This window comes from Agelaius phoeniceus, chromosome 4 (assembly GCF_051311805.1).
Source record: "Agelaius phoeniceus isolate bAgePho1 chromosome 4, bAgePho1.hap1, whole genome shotgun sequence".
Taxonomy (NCBI): Eukaryota; Metazoa; Chordata; class Aves; order Passeriformes; family Icteridae; genus Agelaius; species Agelaius phoeniceus.
In genome coordinates this window covers 34548210-34574130 of record NC_135268.1, presented here as the reverse complement: position 1 = coordinate 34574130, position 25921 = coordinate 34548210, and the positions used below count along the sequence as shown (strand labels likewise).

The 25921-nt window shown below is 34.1% G+C and overlaps 1 protein-coding gene across 4 annotated transcripts in view; it reads left to right on the top strand.

Annotated features, from left to right (window-relative positions):
• FSTL5 (follistatin like 5) overlaps positions 1–25921 on the top strand; it is a 270900-nt gene that overhangs the window by 149483 nt on the left and 95496 nt on the right. For all 4 annotated transcript variants that reach the window (XM_077177257.1, XM_054632789.2, XM_054632788.2 and 1 more), the window contains exon 6: positions 5698–5818. In XM_077177257.1, the coding sequence (XP_077033372.1) occupies positions 5698–5818 (121 nt within the window). The remainder of the gene's footprint in view (positions 1–5697; positions 5819–25921) is intronic.

Sequence of the window (25921 nt, the reverse complement as noted above, 5' to 3'; positions counted from 1 at the left end):
TCATTTGTTTATTTATTTTATCTTGTGGAAAACCAAGCCAGAATTTAATAAAAATTTGTAAATTAAACACCAGTGTTTCTATCACTGTAGACTGCTTGATTACTGTATATTGGTAAAAGAGAAAAAAGCAGAAGTATTATTAGTAGGCATGGGAATAAAATGTGTTTTTCCAGCTATGAATGCAATTATTCTACTATGGTGGAACTGCCATTTTATAAGCAGTAAGCCTTCTCTAGTTGCCATCAGTGAAAGATGCATAGGCTCTAAAAATGTTTCATTGCTTAACAATGAAACTCAAGGTTCTCTTTGAAGGAAGAAGTGTATGAACTAAAATAATCTATACTTGATTCGACTTTGTGGGTTTTTTTTATTTATGTCCTACACTAGTGAACTAAGAAAGCAAAATTTTACAGAAAAGGGAAGTGACATAGCCTGAAAGCAAGTTGAATATGTAATAATAATAATAAATTTTCCCCTTCCTTTCCCTCCTTTCAATTATCAGGTTTTAGATTCAAAAGAAGAAGTTAGCATCCTTATTTATGAACTGCTATCTGTGACTTCAAATACCTGAATATTTTCCTTTTACTTACTAGCTTAAAGTAGGACAAAAGAAAATACATTACATTTCTATAAAAACTCATCCTTACTTCTGCAAAAACAAAGTTATTTTAGTTTTATTTCTGTATTAATGATAATGCTTTTGCACTTTATGCCAGCCAATACTTCATGGGACTTGTTTGCATAGGTACAACTTATATAAATTGCATCTCTCTGTCTGACTTTGTTTCTTAAACTGATCAAAATACTTGGTTGGACCCTGGCATTTTAATTTTTACCTTCATGACTTCTGATTTTGCATCTAATCAGTGTTGTTATTAAGAGTTATTTGGATGGCTTGGAACTCAGAGAAGGGATAATGAGTCTATCATCTCTTTGTGTTGTTAATCAACTCTGGTTTTAACTACATGTTACATAGGCAGAAGAAAATTTTGTATATTGAGTTATAGTTCTATTTATTTTCTGCCATTAATTAGGGACATGTAATTTAGCTTACATTATCTATTTTTAACGTCACTAATCTAGGAAAAAGAATAAGCATGCACTATATTCAGTTTTAGGTTCAAAATAAAAATAAGAACCCTCTAAGAAACTTTCAAATTGGGAGACATTAAGACTGTCTTAGGGATGAGTACTGAGGTAAAGCTTACAAACACTGTGAACGCCATACAAACTCCCCACATCCTGATCTTTCTTAGGTGCCTTTGATTTTATCAAGTAGCAGTATTTCCCATTATATTCTTGCAGGCTGTGAAGGAAGCAGGAGCAAGCTTTATTTCTTGAAAAGAATCTTGAAAAGGACTGGCACAATCGTGCAGGATTTTGTTTGCACTTACTGTTTTATCTTGGTTAAGTCCAGAGCCACAAGCTCAGAGTGGTGGTGGTTGCAGGTTTAATTCTGAGATGTAGAATTTTGTCCAGCCTATCTATGTGGCCCTAATACCTATTCTGGTCTTACACTGTGAGCTAGGCATTTATGGCATTATATTTGCAGACACCTGAGGACGCATTTACATCTTCCTAGTCAGATTAGGTTTTCCCTCTGCTAAATGAAGAATTGGAAAGGCAGGAAAATGGGCCTCTCATTGTAGTAGTTTGCAGAAAGGCATCTCATATCTGAGCTATGTAACTTGGTCGGTTTGGGATAATATTGAGGCAATACCTTGAAATGAAATTGAGCACTTGCCTTTGTAGGTCACTAGCTGTGGGTTTAGCAGTTCTGGTATCTGCTCGGGGTTCTCTGTGTCATTCTGTGATGCACAAGTCCTATATCTTTACATATATCAAAGGTATCACACTACTGTAAATAGAGGGTTGTGTTACTGCCCTACAGAACTTGGTGATAAGTTATAAGAATATTGATTTAACTAGATTAACAGAAGCTAAAGCAAGGAACAATTTACCAACCTTTATTATCAATTTGGTTTCATTATTAATCAATTATTTTAATTTATAAAAAGTTATACTGCAGTGGAAGATGGTGGAACAAGTAATTGAACCCCCCTTATGCAGTCAGAATTAATTTGGAGCACAGTTTTCACAATGTCTGGTGTTTGATGTGCTTAGTGTTTTATCAAGCACTGAGTGGCACTGTTGTGATGAGGTACTTGTTTTTAGGGAAGATGAATGCACGTTAACTGAGGGACCCTATTTGATTTAAAGGAAGGTTATGTTTGTATTTGTACTTATGTAGCATTTTCCTTGGGGAGGGAGGTACATAAAGACTATTAATCACAGGCAAGCAAAAAACCACTGACCAATAACACTTGAGGTAAGGTGGGCTAATGAAGAATGTGTTGTGTTATTTGTTGTCTAGTTTCCTGAGATCCGCATATTTTTCATTTTGACTGTCAGAAATCAGATTAAAAGGAATGAATCAATCTATTCTAATGTGCAGTTTGTAGTTTTTAACCAGATTAACTTTCCCAATATTCTAAAATTTGGAGTTGTATTTACTAAATTTCTGAGGGGCTCTGAACTGAGGTGACCGTATGGTGTTTCATAGGAAATGGATAACTGTGCGCTATATCTTTTAGACATTTAATCTTTTCCAGAAAATGCAAATCCTTCCTCCATATTTCAAAGAGTATTAAATTCTAATGGATAAATTTCATTTTTTGGAAAAGACATCTTTAGTTTGAAAATCTAGGTAAGTTTCTAATTTTTCAGTATTTATAGGGTTTCATCATGAACCATCAACAGTTTTGCTGTATATTCTGCCTTTTACCAGTTTATAATATTGCAAGTAAATGCTTCATTGACTTAATGCAAATTCAAACAAAAAATTGTGGGCATAAGTATTTATGAATCTTCTCTGATATGAGTTTTCATCTTAAAAGTTGGAAATAAAATAGTCCATGTTTGACCTGTATGGCATAATGATAAAATTGTGCAAGCAATCTTAATCAGTCTTTAGCCTTTACACTTTATTTCTAGGTTGTGACTTGCTAAAAAATTTGCCCGTTTTTCTTCTGCCTCACTAAGAAATCATCGTTTAGTTTAACCAAGGAGTAGACAGCCTGGTTTTAAAGAATTGACTTAAGAAACAGTTTCCTTGTATTTTGCTCTTCTCCATGGACAGAAATTAATAGATCAATAGAATTTAAAATTTAAGGTGTGTTGTTGGATCATCTGTGAACCACAAGTGTGATTACATGGTGGTGTATCATATACATGGAATTTTATTCTATTTGTCCTACACTTTTAAGTAATGTCTTGCAAAAAACTTCTGTAAGGAAGTGTGCAACCTTAATTTGTCAGGCAGGCATATTGGCTTTGCTGGAGTGTCATATGGCTTGTAACGTCATATCTCAGTTGATCTGCAGTTCAAGTTGCTACAGAACAGATCCAAACCCCCACACCCTGAGCTGTACCTGGTTCTGAGCCATATCTCATGATAGAATATTAGTCTCCCTCCCCTTCAAAAGGAAAAGCCAAGCAACAACCCAAAATTAACCTTCTGTGAAAGGTTAATTTTTCTTCTGATCACAGAGTTGATCTGATCCACCGATCTCATTGGAAAACTGGGAGATGGCTCGATCCTGCACAAGAGAATTCAGGTTGGAACAGCTCTTTTAGCAGGAAATCACAGACACAAATAATTAAGATTAATTGTCATATTAAATGCCTTCTGTATCTTCTGAAATCTATCCTCACAGACTCACAGATTGGAGGGTTTATCAACAGTGAGCTTATTTTCCAAGGAATTACGAAGTATATCACCAGCATAAAAATGTCTGTACAAAAACAAACATTGAATATTTTATCTGTAATCAAAATCGTAGGTTTATTGTAGACAAAAATTGAGTAATTGCCAGGATGATAACATGTACCTGTCTGTAGTATCATTATTTGAAATAGTAGAATCATTCCATCCAATATTTTTAAATTATTCTTAAAAAAATATGTTGCTTTTCATTTACACTTGGTCAATTTGAACAGATAACAGATTTTAGTTTGAAGAATAGAAGCTGAGAACATGAATTTTAAATTTAAAATGTGGTACTATAAAGAATGTTTTCCTCAACCTTAGGTGTAAAGTTTCATCTTTATTTGTACAGTTGAAGATAGTGAAAGCAAGTGCTTAAAACAATGAAACAATGAGAGGAACAATGCTTTTCATACTGAATATTCATGGCCTTGAAATTTCAGTGATTGCTAAAGTTTCCAATACACACCATTACATATTTAGTTTGTGTTGTATAACTGTAATGGGTTTAGATTTACTAATTTTTCCCAGACTACACTTTTGTCCTTTATGTCCCAGCTGCAAGATCTACACAATTTCATGTTTTCTTAATTCACTTTAATGTGAACTCAATAAAAAGGCTTTTAAAGGATGGGAAATAGTTAGCACTAATATTCAGGTAGCACAGTATGTATTTTTAATTGATAATAGCAAAAGCTGGTTTTGTAGTGGTTTTTCTTATCTTTGTAAATGGTTTTCATACTCTCTAATGTACTGAAAAGGTGATTATCCTTTATAATGCTTTTATATTATTATGTAGGAAATGACTTCTGGTAGCATAAAATGTTTGTGTCTTTTCCTCTAATGCTCCTGTTATTCCCTATTATTCTTTTAGGTGTTTTGTGTTTACCTGAATAGTAACTTGACAAATTCCTTTGCAGAACAACTGAAACACAAAAGCCCCTGTATTCCTTGTTTTTCAGAAGATGCTCTGTTGATATAAATATAATAGTGGTTTTGGAATTATCACAGGAGATTGATAAAGGGTTGGAAGAGTAATTATTTTACCTAGAAATTAACTGCAGTTACATTTTTTTCAGTGCCTAATAGAAAACTGTAAAATGTGCAATATTGCAGCGAAAAGTTGCATTAGTTTTGGCTTTTTCAGTTTTGAGGTAGCACTCCTAGTACATGCCCCATATAATATGACAATTCTAAATCCCTCTCAGCATCTTAAAAGTTCTTCAGCTGCAATCTAAGTAGATGTTTATGACATACACAGACCTAAAACAAAATAGCACATGTATTAAAGAATGTTTCTTTGGGATAAGTTCATCAGAGTTAAAAGTCTAACAGCTATTAATTTGGATCTATTTACAAGTTGTATGTGTCCCCACTGAGAAACAGGAGCCTTTTCAGGTCAGCTACTTATATAACAGGTTTTGGTAAGGTAATAGGCTTGCCAAAAGCCTGTAAGAACTTGACACAATTAGTAGGGTAGTAAGAGTTTATATTAGCTATTTTTGGAAGTGTCTGTGTTTGGTTTCTGTAGGTTAGAAATTAGAGGAAAAACACATTATGCCATTTATACTTGGAAAATTAATATTGTAGGTATATTTGAATGTTTCCTAATCACCATTCCTGTACATATAAAGTAAAATCAGCTTTAAAATTCCCAGTATCTTTATAGTGCTACAGTCTGTCTCCATTATATGCTGTGTATATTCTAAAAAACTTGTGTCATTTCAGAGAGTCTGTCCTAAAGGTATTAACTTTAAAAAGTGTAATAAATAATTACAAAGTAACTGAAAATCCCTGACTTTACACAGCTGCAGTTCATTGCCCCACAGCAGCCTTAAAATGATCTATTAAATGATTATTAGAAACAATTAATTATACCAGAGAACTCAAAGAGCTCAAATGTAATTTCATGGTTATAATTTTCTTGTCAGGTAATAAAACGGGATGAGCTTGGCAAGGAGCCGTCTGACTGCTCCGTGTTCGATTTGCTGAAATATGATGATTATAACAGTGACAAGCACCTAGATCTAGAGGAGTTCTACAGAGCATTTCGTAAGTACCAAGACTAGCCTCTTCCTTGAGTCTTACTTTCTCTTTCTTTCTGTTTTCCTGAATGGTGGTTTTTGGTTTTTGAAGTATGAAACGTTTGGATGCTGTACTTAAATTAGCAGAATTTAATAGTCATGAAACAACAGGAAACTTTTTTAGCAGAAATCAATGACACCCAGTAGCTTCCTGATTTATGAAGGAATTTGGCAATGGAGAATTCATGGATAATCTTTCTTGATGCCAACATGCATTGATAAGTCAGTGTTGTGTGCAAGTGGCAAGTAGTGTGGTCAAGACATAATCAATGGAACTGGAATACATCCCTGTGCCCTTTGTTTATGAGTGCTGATAATAGCATTTTTGAAAAACCCAGCAACAAATGTAAAATTTCTCTTAGGTGCCTTGTGGCTTCACAGGACTCAGAAGGAGATAAAGATTTGTGGTGTAGTTTTGCAAGGTATTTGTTCTCTGGATGCCAAAGGGGTCTCAGGACAAACGTGTGTAGTACAAGCAAACAACTTGACTGAATCACTGGGTTAGCAGACAGAAGAAAGATGTTAATAGCTTTTATACAGTAATATCCACATATTTTGTTATATCCAGATAAGAACTGATGATTTTTCACTCTTGTCTACCTCAAATTCAAGGTTCAATCTTAAAATCTGACTTTGGTTTAAAAGCTTTTGCTCTAAACTCAGTAACATGGCAGCACAGAAGATCAAGTTTGTCCTAAATTCTTTTTATAATTACTTGTCATACATTGACTAGTCCATTAATGTATCTTTATTTTGAGTAATTACAGACTGTTGCTTCTTGTAGTTTATCTTTGGGCAGATGAGCACTCAGCCACTTCAGGTGATGTCAAATGAAAAAGGTATATAAAACTGCTTTGTTTTAAACTATAAAGTAGTGAGTTGATATTAGAAAAAAAAAAAGAAAAGATGCATCGAAAGCAAAAAGAATAAACATGAAAGGAATAATCAAGACAGACTGCCTGAAAGTATCTTAGTTTTTTTACCATTGAATTAGATTTTTATTTCTCTGAAAGTCTTTCAGAAAGTGTGATTTTGTGATGCAGCTTAGCTGAACAAATTACTCGCTGCTCCTAAAAATAACTTGGTCGTACTTCCTGAGGTTATCTGACTGGCTTTCTTGCAGTGCCCTAACAGTCACAGTCTCTCCTCTGAGTCACTTACTAAGTCAGCAGAAAAATATTCACCCTCTATGTCCCACCTCAATCCTATTGTGTGACCTGAATTGATTAAGTGAAGGGTCGGACCATAACTCATGCAAAAGAAGTGTGAGCAGAGCCAAGAAATAAGGTGGAGGAAGAAAATGGGGGCTCTTAGGACATGGTGATGGTGAGGTTAATGAATTAATCTGCAGCAGCAAGACACTAGGAAATACCTTAATTTCTTTTTTATAGTTGTGATACAAGTTTGGCTTACAAAAATTTACAGAACTATATAGCATCTGTAGAAAAACACACATTAGCTGAGATTATGTGGCTACATGTTGTACTTCTAGATCATGGTGAAGTGCATAGATGTAGAAGTTGATATAGAAGCCTTTATCATATACAGCAAGCCAAGAAGGTTAAAGACATGTTTAAAGCATTAGCATGATTTTTGCAAACATTGTATTAATGGAAGCATAGCATTGTTCTTCGAAATAAGACTTTGATGTGTCTCTGAGGGACTATTTTGTATAGTTCTAAAACTCCAGACATAAGAATAGCTTTTTGTTATGTATTTTTAATGGACTTTTGAATAATGAAAATAATTTCCATATGGTATGTTAAACATTGCCTTAATATGAATGTTAATGAAAACATTAGATTATAAAAGATGAGGAATCAGTTAGGTTTCTTTGTTGCAGTAGAGTAGTGGAGAAGACCCTATTTAAAATTAAAAGGCTGTCTTAGAAGATGATTTCTAGAGTAGGATTCATTCTTCTATGTCATTAACAAAACTTAGATGTATTCACTGCATATTGAAAAATAAAACCTAAAACCAGCTGCTACTTCATTGTATGGTGTGTGCCCAGAAAGTCAAAGAAATGTGACAAAGTGTTAGGCTCTGTAATGAGGATAAAATAAATACTCTTGAAGTAAATTTGAGGATTAGATTTCATTTTATCTTAAGAGAGTTTGAATTCAGTTAGTTTGACCTATCTCACCAGCATTAACAAAAATTGTATAATGCTATAAAAGTATAGCATTATATATATATATATATATATATATATATATATATATATATATATATATGTAAAAATAAATAAAAGCTAAGCAAAACCAAAACAAATTGAGTGTGGCACCTGGTCACTTGACTGGAGCTCTTATGGCTAAGCAAGATGACACAAAGCTGAAACCAAGCTCTCCACACAAGCCATGCCAACCCAAGGTAAAGCAAATGTGACAGCCCCTCTCCAGAGGCTTGTGTTGTTTGCCTATGGCAAAGCTGGTGAGATGTTACTAGTAATGCCAAGCCTGGACTTACCAGGATAAAGAGAATTAATATAGACATGGAACCAGATCCATGTATGAAAATGTAGACAAGAGGCATCACAACACGTCTTTCACACACTATTCCAAAAAAAATCTCTTCAATTAAGCATCCACCTACAAAATAATTATACATTTTAATTTTCTTCAATAAAGTCACATAGAAAGATTGCAAATATTTCTTCCAAATACAAATAAAGCTTTTCTTCCCCCAGGATTTTCTTTAAGTACTTAATACTTTTGAGTTTACATTCTATTTTATTGTACTGTTATGATTTATTCTTTTTCTTATTATGCTACATTATGATTATATGTTGTATCTTTAAAATTATCCCATTTTACAATATGGAAAAGATAATTTTTCACCAGCTCGGACACTTTCAAACATCTTGAGCAAATAGAAGGCAAAACATGCAAGTTTTTTCAAATGGTTTTCATAACTATCTAATGACTGAAAGATTCAAACTGTGTAATGGTATTTCCAGGGGATTATCTTCTAAAATATGATAGTGCTACTTGTTATTTGGAGACATTTAAAAGACTTACCCATTAATTCAAATAAAAAAATTCTTCTAGAATTTTTTGACCTCTTGCAGAATCCCATCAATTGAACTTGACAGTGTGTTTTTCATGTTTTTTTTCCCATTCCTTTACCATTATAATGTACATATGGAACTTAAATACCTGCTATTACCAGTGGCATTACCTCTATCCTTAATTGTAGTGAAGGGGTAGATTTGAGAAATGTCAAGTTCTTGTTAAAGTTTGTGCAACTACTAGAATATGTGTTACTGACTTTTATTCACTCAAAATGGCAGTGAAGAAAATTCAGCTTTGTGATGATGGAGGAATTGATCCTATTCAAAGCTTCCACACAGAATTCGAAGGAGTTGTTGGTTTGTTTGTTTTATTTGTGTAACAGAAACCTGAGTTGTATGAACACAGAAATGCTAAGGCAAGGTGGTAGAGGTTGGGCAGGGCTTTAGGAGTCACAGCACCACAGATTCTATGCATGGCAATACCACAAGGGTTCTTTTCAAGCTAGTTTGTATGTAGCACTGCTAAAATATAAATTTTACAGTAGTTAAAAAAATATGCTTTAAGTTTATTTGAATTTGATCAACACTAAAGAGGTCTCATTTTCTAAATGTAATTGTCCATCAGCATTTTCTATTGAGCATAGAAGAATTTTTGATAAAGCTGGAGAAGGTGTGAGAAAAGAGATAAGGGAAATTTGTGTCCTCAACCTTGGCCTAAAAAGGGGATAGTGATAATCAAGCACATTACTAGTGTGCACTTTTCCAGCTGTGATTTCAAATAGTATTTAAACACACTTAAGTAAGATTTTGAACACAGATAGGATTAAAAATCATATCCATTGTGGTATTGAACAAACTGCTCCATTAAAGTAGTTTCTTTTTAAAGAATTAGGCAATTGCATTTTATTTAAATAGGAATGTCTATCTCTGGAATTAATTATCAGTCTTCTTTCATTAGCATTTGCAGGTAGGACTTTTTTTCATTGGCATACTTAATTAGAAATTTTCCTCACAAATACCAGCAATTCTATTTTTAACTCCAGCAGTAGAAAAGGAACAACCTTAAGGGCAAAAATGAAGCTGTTTTGACGATATTAATATGCACATAATTCTATATCTATACATACATACATATATATACGTGCTTGCCTGTATTCTGTGATTTACTTTTGACAGTCTCATTTCATCTGACAAAATGGATACACATTAGACTGGACAGCCAAATGTAAATAACTATGCGCCAGGGAATTATAAAAAATCCCTTTCCCCTTTCAGAAGGTCAGATGCTGAGGCAGTAACAAACAAGGAATATATCTCAGCCTTGAACGTTTCTGCCAAGCTTCACAGAATGTTGCGGACAGATGAAGATGCTGACTGGCTTCTTTACAGGCTATTTTCTAACTATAGCTTGTTTTCATGTTTGGAGGGGTAAATTGTGGTGCTGTAGCATCTATCTCCTAATTATTTGTCTGCTATATTCCATAACAGTTTAATTAAATCAATAGTGTGTGCAGAGAGGAACCTGAAAAATTACTTCCTCTAACACAGGTAGGTAAAGCAGAAAGTTCAGCTCTAGCTGGATTTCTGGGGCTTGGGACTGAAGGAATCAGCTGATTCAGTCCTCCACTGCTTTGGCCACATCACGTAAAATTATATCCTAAAAGTGATCCCGTTCCATCTTAGTGTTTTGTTTTGCTTTTCTGCATTCCTTCCTGAGCCAGTCCCAAGCTAAAGGATTTTTTATCAGCAAACAGGTTTTTTAGACAGGGAAGGATATATTTAACTTTTTCTGAAAGGGCAGGCAAAATCCTAGGATGAAGGAACTGAACAAAAGCTAAAAGGGGTGCGGAATACAGTTTATATGCTCTGTAATGTAAATCTCAACCAGTGTGCTTCCTTTATTTTTCAAAGGTTTTCTTTCTTTGGTTAATGTCTCCTGTGGTATCATGATAATTTTGTGTTCACTGTAAATGTTCTCTCCTTTGGTTTGTCTTCTAGTGTTGTCTCTTTTGTTTGTCTTCTAGTGTTCTTTTCTAAAATAAATAATCTTACTTGTTTTCCTCCCATATAAATAAAATTTCAAAGCAGATACTTCAAGTGGCCTTCATGGTGGGCTGTAAAATTTCAAGGCATAGCACAAGGAAATAAATAGTAATAAATTATTCTGTTTGATCACTCAGCAGATGTATATGTAGACACTTCTCTTTGTAGTTTCAGTAGAAAGAATTACACTAACTTAGACATTTATGAATTAAACTGATTGAATACAATTAATATAAACCCCAAATTTATTTTACGTAATTGAACTAACAGCTGCATGTATCAATTGACATCCTGCATAAAATGAAGGGAAAAAGAAAGCAATGTCTCTCAGAATTCTTTCCTATTGTAAGTATTCCTATTGTTACTATTCTTGATGTTGTCTAATGCTCAAAAAAAGGGGCCACAGAAGGGCTTTGGGCACTGAGGACTTGGCTGTAAAAACTACCCCATGACATTCAATAAAGTGTGAGAATTATCTGGGCAGAACAAAATATGACCTAATTGTCATTCTTCTATTAACCATGCTTTGTAGTTTTGCTGGAATTATTTGTGCTTTCAGGCATCACTCAACACTGTTAACAATATCTAATCTGTTGTGCAGCAGTTATTGGGGATCTCACATGTTGCTGCTGTACATACTAATACTGTATATTTAAAAGTACCCTCAGTTTTGGAATAACATTCAGGTCACAGATACCAAATTTGGACTTCAAGCACTCCTTGTGGCTGAAGTATTGGTATGAAGTGATTTATGTACCTCCAGTAATAACAGATATTATGGAAATTTTTGATCTGGTCCAAAATTACAGAACTTGTTTTGGGCTCACCTTTTAGGAGAAACTTTGAGGCCAGTGACTAATATGCCTGTCAAAGTCAATGTTTTGTTGTGTCTTGAATCATGTGGAAAGGAAGCAGCCAGAAGTTCCTATAAATACAGTGATCATTATGAACACATATGCCTAGTTATTTTATTCTCTGAAAAAATATTCTAAAACATCACTGCTATCATTATAATAGCTCTACTTCTACTATAAATTGTGAAATGCAATAATTACAGGTGCATGTTCAGAAATTGTTTTTTTGAAATGTGAATCATCAATTCTGAAGCAAAATAGAATTCAAAACCAAACAACCCTACAACAAAATCTAAATTTTAAAAAGGCCTAGACTGAATTACTCAATGAAGCAAATGAGACTTCCCACTGGATTCCTTGTTATCTTAAAGTCCACAAAGGCTAATTAAAAAAAAACTTATGTAATTTATATTTCAAGTTAATTCAATATGAGGTCTCAAATATTGTATTTAGTGTGTAATCTGAGTCAGAGCTTTATGGCTGTGATGAGTCTTCAATAGTAAAACATGTTAACAAATAATAGAGGAAACATTTTCTGAGGGGGGAAGATGTATTATTCTGTCTCCTGCTCTCATTAATTCCTTTTCAGCAGCAACTTGAGTGTATTATATTGTTCCAGGGGGTGTAATATTTCACCACTAGCCTCTGAAAACACCAGTAAACATCATACTGAGCAGGAGCTATTGGACTTCATGGTAATTTTTTTTTTGCTCAATCTGATCTAGCTCTCAAATTCTTACCTGTGCTGTATGTATTTTCTTCTCAGCTGGAAGAAAATGCACCCGCTTTTATTATTGGGCTGAACTTTAAACTGATAATTAGAAACAAGAAAATATCTAAGGTTTTAAATATTGTTTCATGGATTGAAGTAGTGCGCCTGAAATTTCTCACCTGCCACTAAGTCAACTCATTTTGATGCCAACTGATTTTAATTCATGTTTAGGGGGAATCAAGTAACATATTTATGGCCAGCATAGGTTTGCATGAGTAAATAAAACTATTTTTTTCTTCCCCAGTATGATGACCAAAGAGCCTGTGAAAAAATATTTCACAGGCTCTTTGGGCATCATAGTGGGGAAACGAAGAGATGTTGTTTATGAACCTTGAGCTCTGCTGATCTCTAATCCTATCAGTGCATTTACCTGGAACCTGCTTTGGTGATGTAAGTTACTAGAGATAGCAGTATGAAATACAGGATTGCAGAGGATGACTGGAACAGAACACCTCAGTTATAGCAGCTTTGTTTCAGACAAGGGGATTGGTGGAGATTGACTTGCATTTGTCACTGGCTCGACATACCAGAGACTGATGTCTTGCACATCTTTCAGTGAGCTTATTCTGGAGAATGACACAGAATGGTGGGGCAAGAGTAAACACCAAACAATTACACATATTTGGCTATGGTTAGCAAAGTACTCAGTAATTGATCTGTTGCTTATTGCCCAGGAATCAGTTATCTGTGGTGAGTTACAGTATTGTTGATAATATTTTTGTTATGTTGTGAATTATGGGAATATTTTCATATCTGCAGAGCAGTTTACCTGTGGATTTAGGCTATAACTGATGTTCCAACATCCACAAAAGCCTTTATGTAGATGTTCTAACGAAATTTCAAGGGAAATTTAAAATAATAATTTATAATTAGTTTCTTTTATTGACTATTTTAAGGAAGCTCGCTCTTCTTAACGGGGTTGGGGTGGAGAGAAGAAAGATGCTATCAGAACATAAGAAGTAATGACTGGGCATTAAAGGAGACAATCACCAACTAATCCACAAGCAAGAACATTAAGTGTCTCTACTTCAAGGCAGAATTACTCATCTGGAACTATCATGAATATTAATAGCTCATAAAGTATTATTTAGTAAGAAAGCCATTTGATTAATCTATTCATTGTTTTGCTATTTTTGCCTACTAGTGCTTTTTAAATATCAAGCACTAATGTTCACTTTAGAACAGTGTTGCTTAGTAATTTGATTTAGAACTTTTTTGGGTTTGGGTTTTTTTTCTTTTGGTTTGATGATTTATTGTTTGGGGTGTTTTTTTTAGGTTTTTGTTTTGGTTTTGTTGGTGGTGATTTGGGGTTTTTTTAGAGAGGTCTGGTTTGGGTTTTTAGAATATCTACTCTGCTTTCTTTGCTTGTTCTCACATTTGGGTAAATAAAAATTTTCAAAAATCATTAGAAGAATGTGGAAGGTTTTTAGTAATTCCTTAGACATCTGGATTTCTTAAGAATATCTGACATTTCCACTAGAAAAGAAAATCTGCAGGCATAGTTTTGTACCTGATTTTATGAAAGTACTCTGAAAATTCTGCAAATAGAGTTAATAAAAAAATAATAATTCCAATTTTGCAAAACTTTTGAGCTTTCATCACTAGACTTTAAAGAAATGTGCATTACATTTCTCTGTGAAGTTTTTTTCATTGAATGCCCTCAAATATCCATTACATACAGTAAGGAGAAATTGCCTCAAAAATATCTGCATTGCAAAGAAATATTTTGGAGAAGAAACCCTTCTAGTTCCCTTCATTTTTCATGGTGGATTAGGTTCCAGTAAAGTTTTCTTATTTCAGGAAATTTAATTCATAACTTAATTTCTCAAATAATACGACAAATATTTTATTGAATCATTTCTCCATAGATTTTGAGTTTGATATATATTTTTCTCTTTAATATAGTGATCCCATAGTGTGAGGGTTTTTTATGTTGTATGCTTTTGCAGTTTATGACTATCCTAGTACATATGTATTTTTGGCTAACTGAGGTATACAGTGAAGAAAATACTTTATTGAATATGTCAAAGAAAATTTGGATAAAATAATTTTCAATATTAAAGTTATCAAGTTATTACATTTTAAATAAAAATTGATTGATCTTGGAATCCTAAAAGCATTTGAAAATGCATTCACTTCAAAAAATTTAGTAAGGTTTGGTTTTTTAAGGCACAATATTGTTCTTTAACGCATCTCTTAATTTTATTGGTCTACTTTGTAAAAGTTGCTAGCACATATAGTAGAAAATGCTGATGGTTTTAGTACATTCACAAATTGCTTGGATAAAAGTATTCCATCATGATAAATTGTTTTTTCTGAATAATACTTAGCTTTGTTTTCTGAAGTTATATATTGAATGAAGGAATTTACATGTTGTTATTTTAACTCAGGAAGTTAGGATCAATTCAATCCAGTAGTTATAGGACTAGTTGGTTTGTTTGGAGCTATACATGAAAAGGTCTTTTCTCATTTTGTTTGATTTTTTTTTTTAATTTTATTTCAATAAATTGTAATCTCTTGTCATCAAGCAGATGCCTGGTTAGTATAGCACAGATCTCTAAGTGTTTGTAAGTAGCTTCTAATATACTGTCACTCCTAAGAATATTTGTATGTGTCTAGAGTTAAGGAGTGTGAATTTAAGCTGCTAAAACTTGATATAAATATTGACAACTGTATGGGTAGGGCTGAAAGAATATCAACTGCTCCAGTTAAAGCTATTTTAGTGGTCTGTGATATTGTAAACTGTGAGACTAATTGCTTCTCATCACTCTTGGCTTTCCAAATCTTCAGAAATAAACATCCCATAATTGCATATAGTATTGTTTATGTCTTCATTAAAAATTACATGTGAACTGAATTCAGTAGGAATATTTATGCACGTATGAGTTGCATATATTTGATAAAATTGTCTATGAAATAGATGAAATTGTCTGACTCCACTGCCTGTGGTGACTGCAGCCCTTATTTAGTGTGATGAATATTATCTGAGATGTATAGCTGTGACAATTAGGGACATGGTTTAGTCTGGACTCCTCAGTGCTGGATTAAAATTGGAAATGATGATTTTATATATCTTTTCTAATCTAAATTGTTCTCTCATACTATCTGCAGCCCAAAAACATCTTTGCAATTTTCCAAATGTATCATGGATGCTGTTGGATTTTAAAAAAGCCTAGTCTTCTCCCCAACCCCCAACAAGAAAACCTGAACATTTTCTAGCAAAGGAAATGAGGAAACAGTTTAACAAAATATCCCTGTGCCTATATTATATACAGAATTAAATTGTCAGTAGATTCTCAAGCTGATCATCATGCTCACAGAGTGCCAAATCTTAAGTAGGTTAGCAAGTGATTTATATGGAAATGCAATTTTGATTGTAGTAAAAAAGAAGGTGTCCTACAAAGGCTATGAAGCAGAGGTTTCCATAGTGCCATATTGTGTCAAAAGAGGTCTTAAAAAGAGATGCAAAATAGTGAAAACCTAAAGGAGAGTAAAACCACATAAGCCTTCTTCATATAGTTATTTAGTATAAGAATTGGAAACCTGATTGTGTAAGATTGGTAAGGATCCAACAAGTAGTCTGTTTGCTACTCTGTCACAAATAAATATTTGGAAAAAAGGTAATTTTTTAAAAATTTGTTTTGCATTATGATTATAATTGTTCCTAACTAAGACATGTAGTAGAGATATATTTCTTGGAGGGAATTTTATTAGTGTTTTAAAACTTCCTGACTAGTCCATTTAAGAAATATTTGATGCTAAACAAAGATTAATGTTGTGTTCCTGCTCATGAATTGTTGAGTTAATGTCTACTTTAAGTAACAACATATACATGGTAACTTTTCTGGGTTAGAAGAAATGTATATCTACTGCAGTATCTTCATTGTAAGAGTGCTTATGGAAGATTGCTAAAGAAGCAAAGGCATATAAGTTTCTTCTAAAATATTTTCTCTTTTTTAGGGAATTTTTTTTCTCAGAGGCTGCCTCTCTTTAATAGCTCTTGATGGATGCCTCACTCATAGGTTTGTTTACTTTTTGGACCCATGTGGAATTAACATCTACAATATTCTGTCTGTTGTTCTTTTTTCTTCTTCATTATGCACACCTCCTATTTAGTTTATTAAGTTGTGTATGATAAGAAACCATGAACAATTGTTCCATGTTTTTTTTTCTGAAACAGTTTTGTTGTGGGTTTTTTTTTTCTTTATGTTCCTGACATATCTTTGTAGCCATCTCTTTTCCATTCTGAAATTCCTCAGTCATTTAATAGTTGCTTGTATGGAAAACCTCCCACATCTTCGGTCATTCTTGTTGTGTTTCTCTGTTCTTTTTCAAGTTTTACTGGAAGTTTATTACAGAGGCAGGGACATGAAGCAAACAGTCAAGTTGGTCAGGCAACAGAGCCATAGGATTTTTTTTTTTCTGAGTACTGGTCTTTACCTAATAATTCCTTTTATTGTCATATTGCCAGGAATGAGTAGATGTTTTTATAAAACTGCAAGGTGTATTCTAATGCCTGTGTGCTCAATACCTGAGCAGTGCTAACTAGTCGAGAGCCTATCATTCTGTAAACAAGGTTTGAAACTTCTTAAATTTCCTTCATGCGATACTTTCCATAATGAATTAAGTATATTGAATTTCGCGTGCCAGTATCATAGATAAGGTCTTAAAGCAAATCAGCTTTTATGTTTGCTACCTAAACTACTCAATAAGATGTTCTCAAGACATTCGGTCCCAGAAAAATTTATCACTTTATTTTCTTTCCACTTCTCCTGGATGATGTTGAACAACGTGAGTTTCAGTGGAGGTCCAGGTGCAACTCCAGTGGTGACTTTTCTTCATAAGAGACCTTCCAATAGATTTCAAAAGCCGGTGTCTGAGAAAGGGTAGAAAATACCGTGAGTAGTACTGTATGATACAGGACTGAAGTGCTAAGAGTGACAGATTAATCCCATCTGTCTTTAGGTGGTACTTTAACCTTTATGCTGATCTCCTTAGATGCAGAGCCCATTGCCTGCTTTGATCTTGGGGAAACATTACAGGATATGCAAAGCTGAGAGCAGAATATCCACAGTCCTTGTTCTCAGAATATTTCACTGAGCTCCAGAAGAAGTCTTGGTCCTTTGCACAAGCATCTGGTCTTATGAGGAGTAAAACTGTCCTCAGCAAATAACAAAAATTAGGAGGCTCTGTACAGTCAGGTAACAGAGCCTACCTTGAGTTCTGCTTGCTTTCTTTTTCCCCTCTAAATGTAAATAGGCACTTCAGCCAGCTGATGGATTTTTCAGAACCTCTTTCATGCTAAAACAGCTTTCATTTATTCTTGTTTCTATGTTAAAGATTTCTGTAAGGAGCTGCTTCATAACTCTAGTGTGATGATTTCAGGGAAGTATTGAATAACAGTTGCATGGACCCCTTCTTTTTATGTGGAAATATAGTAGTTCTGCTATGCTTTAGGCTTTCTAACCATATTCACAGTTCAGCTAATTTAATCCTGAATTACTATTTTAGAATACTGGCTTCTCGTTCTCCTGACAGAACTGGATGAGAAGATGGTTTTTACAAAATTTGGTTATTATAAAACTCAGGACAGGTTCAGAGATCTAAAATGTTTAGAAGTTCTATTACCATTCTGGGAAAAAAGCCTTGAAATTTGAAAGTGAAATGAAGGTACACAATAAATAAAATTGGCAAATTATTACATTTATAAACTGAGAGCTTCATGCATAAAACTGTGAATTACCAGGGCTGTCAACTATCCTCTTAAAATTCCCATTTCATTATTGATTAGTTCCAGAAATACTTCATAGATTGAAGCATTTTAAGTGTTTCATTTTAGGCAACAGCAAATGTGCAGTATTGGTGTTCATCATCTGTATTTGCAATAACAGGAGCATTAAATTTGGATCTATACTAGTAAAATTACTTGAAAATATTTATGCTAACTCCTAACATTTAGATAAAATGATTTTACTTGAACTAGTCATGTGCAAATACAATAAGCATACAGAAATTGATTTTTGCATAAACTCCTGTTTTTGTTTAGACAAATTCAGCAACATATTCTACAACAAACAAGGTCAAAACCAATTATCACTCTTACTTCAGTGAATTAACACTTCCATGTTCTCTGGATAAGAAAGCTGTGTTTAACACCCAACTTCATTTTCTGTGAAATTTCATTTCAAGAGAAAACTAGAAAACATTATAAGGAGTAATGGACTAGATGTCTTTTTAATTATGTGTTATTCCTAATGCACATTACTGGCTGTTCTTACCCAAATTCCATTTTTCTTATGTTATTGCCATCTATATACTTTTACAATATAAAGTAAAAGTATGGCTTATAGAAAAAGTTTGTTCCATGCCTGTATTTTTGGTTTTTTTAACTTGTTCATCATTATGACTTCATTGCAAAAGGGTGGTTTAGGTTTGCAGACGTTTTGAGATTCATTTTAACCATTCAATTGTTAATCTGAAAAGCAGAATAAGGAAACATTCTCTGATCACATTTACCTTAAAGTACTTTCAAATTTCTAAAATGATGGAATTTTTGTATATGAAGAAATTTTTTTTGGCTAGCAGAGAGAAGGCATTTGATAATATTTGAGGTATTATGTCCTTTGCTTCCCTATGCTTTAATAGATCCCATTGAAAAAAAGGAATGGCAAAAACTCATTGCTTTTTGGATAATGTATAGGTCAAGCACTGAATATTTATGCTACAAGTTAATGAAAAAGAGCTGAGTTAGCTTTAAATCAACTACTTTAGATAAAAGAGCTGAGTGCGACACATAGTTTGCATGATCTAATCCACAGCAATCTCCAGCAGGAAATGTGAATTATTCTAACTAAACAAGACATTTTGGATTTCTTTATACGCCACAGTGGACCCACTTTGAGCATTTGACTAGTAAGTTTTTCTGAGGTCATGTGTTAGTCACTGAGATATCATTAATTTAAATTAGTTTCTTTGACAGCAGCTAGAAAGTAGGTAAATGATGATAGCACTGGTGGCAAGAGTTGCTGAGGAGACAAATTACACGGGGAGGCAGTTTGATACAGTGATGGATAGAGTGAAAGAAATTTGCTAAACAAAAAGATGTAGAAGAGGCTATGATTGACAGAACCTGAATCTGAAAGGCATGATCTTTGGTCAGTTCTCTTGGCCAGCACCAAATAACTGGGGAGTCCCCAGCAGAAATAGTTAACAATGCTTGTGGAAAGATGAGAGGCTGTGGCAGCTCTTGGGTCTCCAGTTATTTAGATCAATTTGGATATTCGTATACTCTGAAGATTTAAATCCATGTAAGCTGGGCTTTCACTAATGCTAGATGGTGGGATTTTTACTGATATCTTCTTTTTATTATAATTTATATTTAAAGTCTTTAAATTAAGGTATTAAAAGAAGTTTGTCTCAATTTGACTTTTTGTTACTGCATTATGAAATTTTAATTATCTTTGCTCACATGCCTTGGTGTTCTGTCTCATTTGATTAAGAGAATGGAGAATGACTCATAAGTAAAGTGAAAAAATAGCTTTTGTCTGTTAAAACTTCTGTGTCTCTTACTACTGGTGCTGAACAGTGTTTAGTGAACAAGACAGATAATTAAAATAAGAAAAAAGAGAAAACTAATGGTAAAAAAAATAGTGTTTTATGTTGGAAAAATTGCTGTTACTTTTGAGTCAAAGCTCCTAACTAGCACAATACATCAGACTAATAGTTTATTCAGTTTAGATTAATTGTTTAGCTGGACATGATTGCAAATTCCTCATGTTCTAGATAAGGGATGCATGTGCAGAGGTTCTGGGTAGTCTTAGATGAAACTGGAGTAAACTGAAGCTGTACTTTGTGCAAATGAAATGGTATCTAAATAAAGAACAGTATCATGCTGGGAAGCTGGGCCTGTTGATCACTTGGACAGTTTAACCTTCCTTTGGCTCCCTTCCCATGCCTCTAGTACGTGTTGTCACTATTACTGCTCCCTGGACTCACACTGGGATGTGAAGTCATGCTGGCAGAGTTTGTAAAACATGTGGCTGTCTCTTCAAAGCTCTTGATGAAGACTTGAGGGATACTGTTAAGAGCTTTTCAGAAATCCATCTGGGCATCACAGACTGGATCACCTTTGCCTTTTGCAACCCTAACCACTAGCATTAATAATTCAGATTTTTCACAGACTACTTCAGAACTGGGATTATTGAGGTACGGAACACGTCAGAGGAGAATTTCAGGCATTTGTCCAAACTCCTTTATTCATGTTCTATTTGTGGTCTACCTGAATCCTTGTGTGCAAAGCTGATTTCTAGCCAGCTGAATCCCTGTGTTTTGACATGGACTTACTCTGTCCCAAGTGTAAGATTTTTCATTTGTCTTGGTAGAATTTCACAGCTTTTCAGCCCATTCCTTCTGTTTATAAAGTTCCCTCTGTAGGACAATCTTGCATTGTCCTGCAGAGGGAACTTTATAAATTCTGCTTCCTGATCCTCTGAATTTGGTGACAGCTGCAAGATTTCTGAGGGTTCATTTTGTCCTATCAGCCAAATCACTAATGAAAACATGAAACATTATTGAAACCACTTGTAGTAAGCTGACCTTTAGTCTGTGAAATGCTGATCCTTTGAGCCTGAAGGCAGGGTAACTTGCAGTTCACTCATGCTCTCCACACCTGCCTAAGTGGGGTTCAGCAGTGCTCTGAGTGAGTCAAAGCCTGGCTAGAGTAAATGATGTTCACTACTGTTGTATTGACCATATTGCTCATCATTTCATAGTAGAAACCAGTTCAGGCTTAAATTCATGGGTATAGTCTGCTAAGTGTTCCCTTCACAAAGCTGAATAGATACAGCTTTTTCACTTCTCTAGGAAGTCCTCTGATGTCAGCCCCAGTCTGTCTTTACAGGCTGCAAATTTGCTAGCATTGTATTTTTAATTTTTTTTTATAAAATTATAGTTCATTCTTTATCAGTCTCTGTATCTGAATTTGCTATCACCACAGGGTGCATAATTTAAACGGATTTATTCAGAGTTCAAAAATTACCATGTAGTTTTGTCATATAGCACCATTCATGAATACTTAAGTGTGCAACTGTTTTAATGAAAAAAAATATTTTCAACTTTATGGCATTCTTTTTTTTGTCATTGCTAATTTCCAGTACTGGGTGAACCTTGTGCTAGTGATGTGCTAAACATTCACAATTCATCTTATAATAATTCATAATTGGCTTTATTCCTCATTAGAATTCCTGTGAGGATTTAGAAAATGTAGTGTATAATCCTCCCTTATGTTTATTGGTATTATAAACCTCTTGTGAATGCTCCAAATGGAAATATCTTTGTTTGAAAGTAGTCAGTCATCATGGTTTATTATTTGTATCTTAAGGTTTTAAAGACATTTTAAAGAAAAGTGTTATCAGTGGTTGTCGATGAATATAGCTGATAATAAAACCTAAGTGTGAGGTGTCTTTTAAAGTCAGTGTGACGTGTCTTTTAGAGCTGAATTTGTCCTGAAGGTGGGAGTGTTTGTTTCATTCTTGGCTTTTTTCAACATCACCTTTTAACCCTATTATTGTTTACCTAGAACTACATTTTCTACATGAAATTCAATTATATTTCATTCACGTAGAACATAAGGGCAAAGTTGTGTCAGAGACATTTGTGAAGGTTAAGAAAAGAGAGTCTGTTGTCAGTAGTTTATGCTTGCTAATCAGCAGCTTTCACAACAGCTGGAGCTTTGTATGCTCCTGAAAATTAAAAGCTGTTGAAAGTATCCAAAGTAGAAACTGAATATAGTCTACTATTAAAAATTGTCTTTAATATCAGGTCTTTTGTTCATAAATTGTTTTGCTCATCCATCGCAGATTTAGATCAAAAGTGAGATTAAGGATAGACAAACTGATTTGTAGTGACTGAATTTTTGGCAGAATTTTAGTTTATATCTCACTGCTGATACAGCTTGTGGAGAATATCTGGTCTTTTGTCTGCCAGATGAGTAACAGGGGACCTAGGGAAAATCTCTCTCTCCCTGAAAGATGGGGACTGAGAAAATGAATGCAAATGGTGATGTTCCGTGAAGTTGGCAAAAAGTGATAGAACGTGTACAAACTGAGGTGAACTTCTTAGTAGACAACAAACAGATGGGAGTTGTGTAATAGTTGAAACAAGCTACATATTTTGGTGTAAGCAGCCCAAGAAAGTGAGTAGAATCAGCTTGAAGAAGCCAAAGAAACTGAGTGTAGAACTTGAAATCCATGTTTAAAAAATATGTTACAGTTTGCAGGGGTGAGAGTGTCTGTCGAAATCAAAATGACTGAAATGTAGTTTTTATTATAAAAAAGCTTCTAATTTTTTTTATTTAATAAAAATTCTAATTCAATTTTCTAAATTTTGTATAGAACTTCCAAGAGGTTTTTCATTTTCCTGGTCCTATTTAATCCTATAAAATACTGCCTTTATTTAATATATTTCATTTTATTATGAAGTAATTCATAAGTAAGCTTTCTATATGTATGAGAAGATACATGTATACCAGAACTTCATCCTTTACATTTGTGCTTATATGGATTAAATGCATAAATGTGTTGTTATTATAATTACTACTATTGTTTTCCTCTGACAGCAGTCGTTTAATCTCTATCAATAGAAAAGGTGTACATTTTTCAGATTTAAAACACAGAAATCAATATTATTTTCAATGAGTTGAACAACTCAAGAGTTTTCAGTTTAGGAGTCATAATGAATTAATATCTGAGATGTACATTTTTTTACATTTTTACAAGAAAAAAGGTAGTCATTTTGGTAATTTGATTTGGTATATATTTTTTGGGGTTGGTTTTGTTTTCTTCTTCAACATCACCTTAGTGTAAAACATGATGACAGGACTTTATTTTCCTTCTTCATTGAAAAATAATCCCTCCATTCCAAATTAAGGTATTCTTTAGATTAAAGCAGTGGAATTGCTGAGGTCTTCAGCTAACAGGCCAGCTAATGCTCATCTATATTCCTTTTCTTCCAGGAGAGTTTTCTCTCCTGACTCATTATGCTGGTGTCACCATCATAAACTGCCTCTGACCAGGCAATTTGGTACTGATGGGTGCTAAAACAATATTATCACTATATGCTTACCTGGTGGTTGCTTCCTTGTGCATTTGCTGTTGGCCACTATCAGTTACAGTTATACTTTTGTTCTGACCAGATGGATTTATTTATCTGATTAGGGTGGCCTTGTGTGTAATGTCCCATTCCAACACATCCTCTTTCCTTTTGTCATTTGTCTGCAATCATTCTTCGTGAAAAGTGTTACCCAGAAGAAGCATTTTTCCATATCAGGAATGTATGAGCAGACATTGAATAGGAATTTTTATATTTCAGAAGATGTGTCTGCCTGTATCTGAAGCTTGATGTGATGGCTCAGCACCATAAGTCCAGATTTTGAGGGATTGTCAAGAAAAGAGTGATCTGGAGTTTGATTTTCTAAAACTTTGTGAAAACTTCATCTTAAAGTTTAAATATACATCTGCAATATGCATTGGCATGTTCTGTGAATGACTGAAAAAATAAACCGTGAAACTGTGCAGTCTTGGATGGGATGGTGGGAAAGCTCATATTTCAGCTAAGTGTTCCAGAGATGACAGGACTTGACACTGTAGACAGCTGAATGCTGTTCCAGGTTTGTCAAAAAGCTATGCAGGGAAATCTGAAAAGAGTGATCTAAGAGGTGGTTTCTAGAATCTTTGTTTTATAAAGGTTTAAAAGTCATGGTGACACACGGTGACTGGGTCCATAGAAGATGACTTCTACAGGACATACATAGAGAGACATAATTGCAAATATTGTTATGTATTTTATACACCTATGGAAAAGTCTGAATAGTTTCTAGTATCAATTTATATTGGCTAACATTTATATTTGTGATTGGTGCTTTGAAAAAAATTTTTTTTCTTATCTTAGAACAAACTGAAAAGTGAGTAGCAATAGAAGACAATCTGGTTAATATATTTGTATTTATTTATTTGTACATGCTCCTCCTATTCTGACAGCAAGTTATACTCTGGTAGTATCTTCTAAAGGGTGCTTTTCTGCTTAGATCAAGATTTAAATCTGAAAAAAATATTGCAGATAAATTGTTGGGTGAAAAATAAAGTGCTCACTGTCATGTTCTCCCTGTTGTCCAGACTGGCATACTTACTAGAACACTGGAGCTCCCACTTGCCATACAGGAGGAGATGTGCATTTGGGAACAGACAGATCTTTCCCAGAATTCAGGCAGGAAGTGGTAAGGGTGCATACCTGCAAGCTCTAATGAATGGGTTAGCACACCAAGTTGTGCTGCCAAGCCACAAGGTACAGCTGTGAACCCTCCTCCCCTCCCTCACCCAGTGATGAAGCCAAGTCAGTTCCAGATGTGCCAAAAGCCAGCTGATGCTCGCTGCAGTATCTAGAGCTATTGCATAAATAGTACATCTGAATGTATTTAAGAAGGGACTAGAAGATCTAACAGGATCAGTGGATGTAAAAAGTAAGGTAGAAAAACAAAAGGGGAAGTAGGACTGGGCAGAAATAAAAGATGAGAATAAGAAGAGATGAAATGAAGGGGTGGGGGGAGGGAAAGAAAAAAGCACAGACTATTCTAAATGCATCTGACATTCTGTATAGCTGGGAAAGCAGCTAGAAGAAAAAGCAAAGATTTATTAACAGCTTTTAAATGCAAGTAAATCAGAGAAGTTGTCAAAACACTGATTTTAGATGTAACAGTCTCGTGAGGTTGTGTACATATACAAATAGCTGAGATTATTGATTCGCAGATAAACACTGAGGTCATTGGCTGTCAACCTCCTGGTTTTCATTCTATGAAGTATCATTTTCATATGTTCTTTCTTTTTTACTTGAAGAGAGATGTTTTTTTAAGCTATTAGTGAAAAATAATCTTTTATTCTTTTGAATGGAACAGATGACATGAAATAAGTATTTTTTAAATATTTCTATGGGGAGAAGTATTCTGGTTTTAAGAGTTTTATCCACTGTGATGAATTCCACTTTAGTTGGGCTATTTAGAAGCCTTGCTTAGGCTGCTCACAGCTGCAAGTACATCCCAATTTTGGAAATCTGTAGCTTGATCTGGCCTCATTGCATTTCTTCCTCACTATTCTGTCAAGTTTTTGTTACCACTCATTACATATTCTGGTACATCAGAGGAACATTCAGTGTTCTTTTCAGCAGAATGATCTCTTTGTAGTACTTGTTTCTGTCTACATCATTCCAAAACTGAAACATAAGATACTAAATTTATAAATTATCCAAAACTCAAATGAATAAATCCAATGGTATGAATATTGTTTTTGAAACAAGCCAAACCACACTGATATTTAACTGAAGGAACATAACTAAGAAAATAAG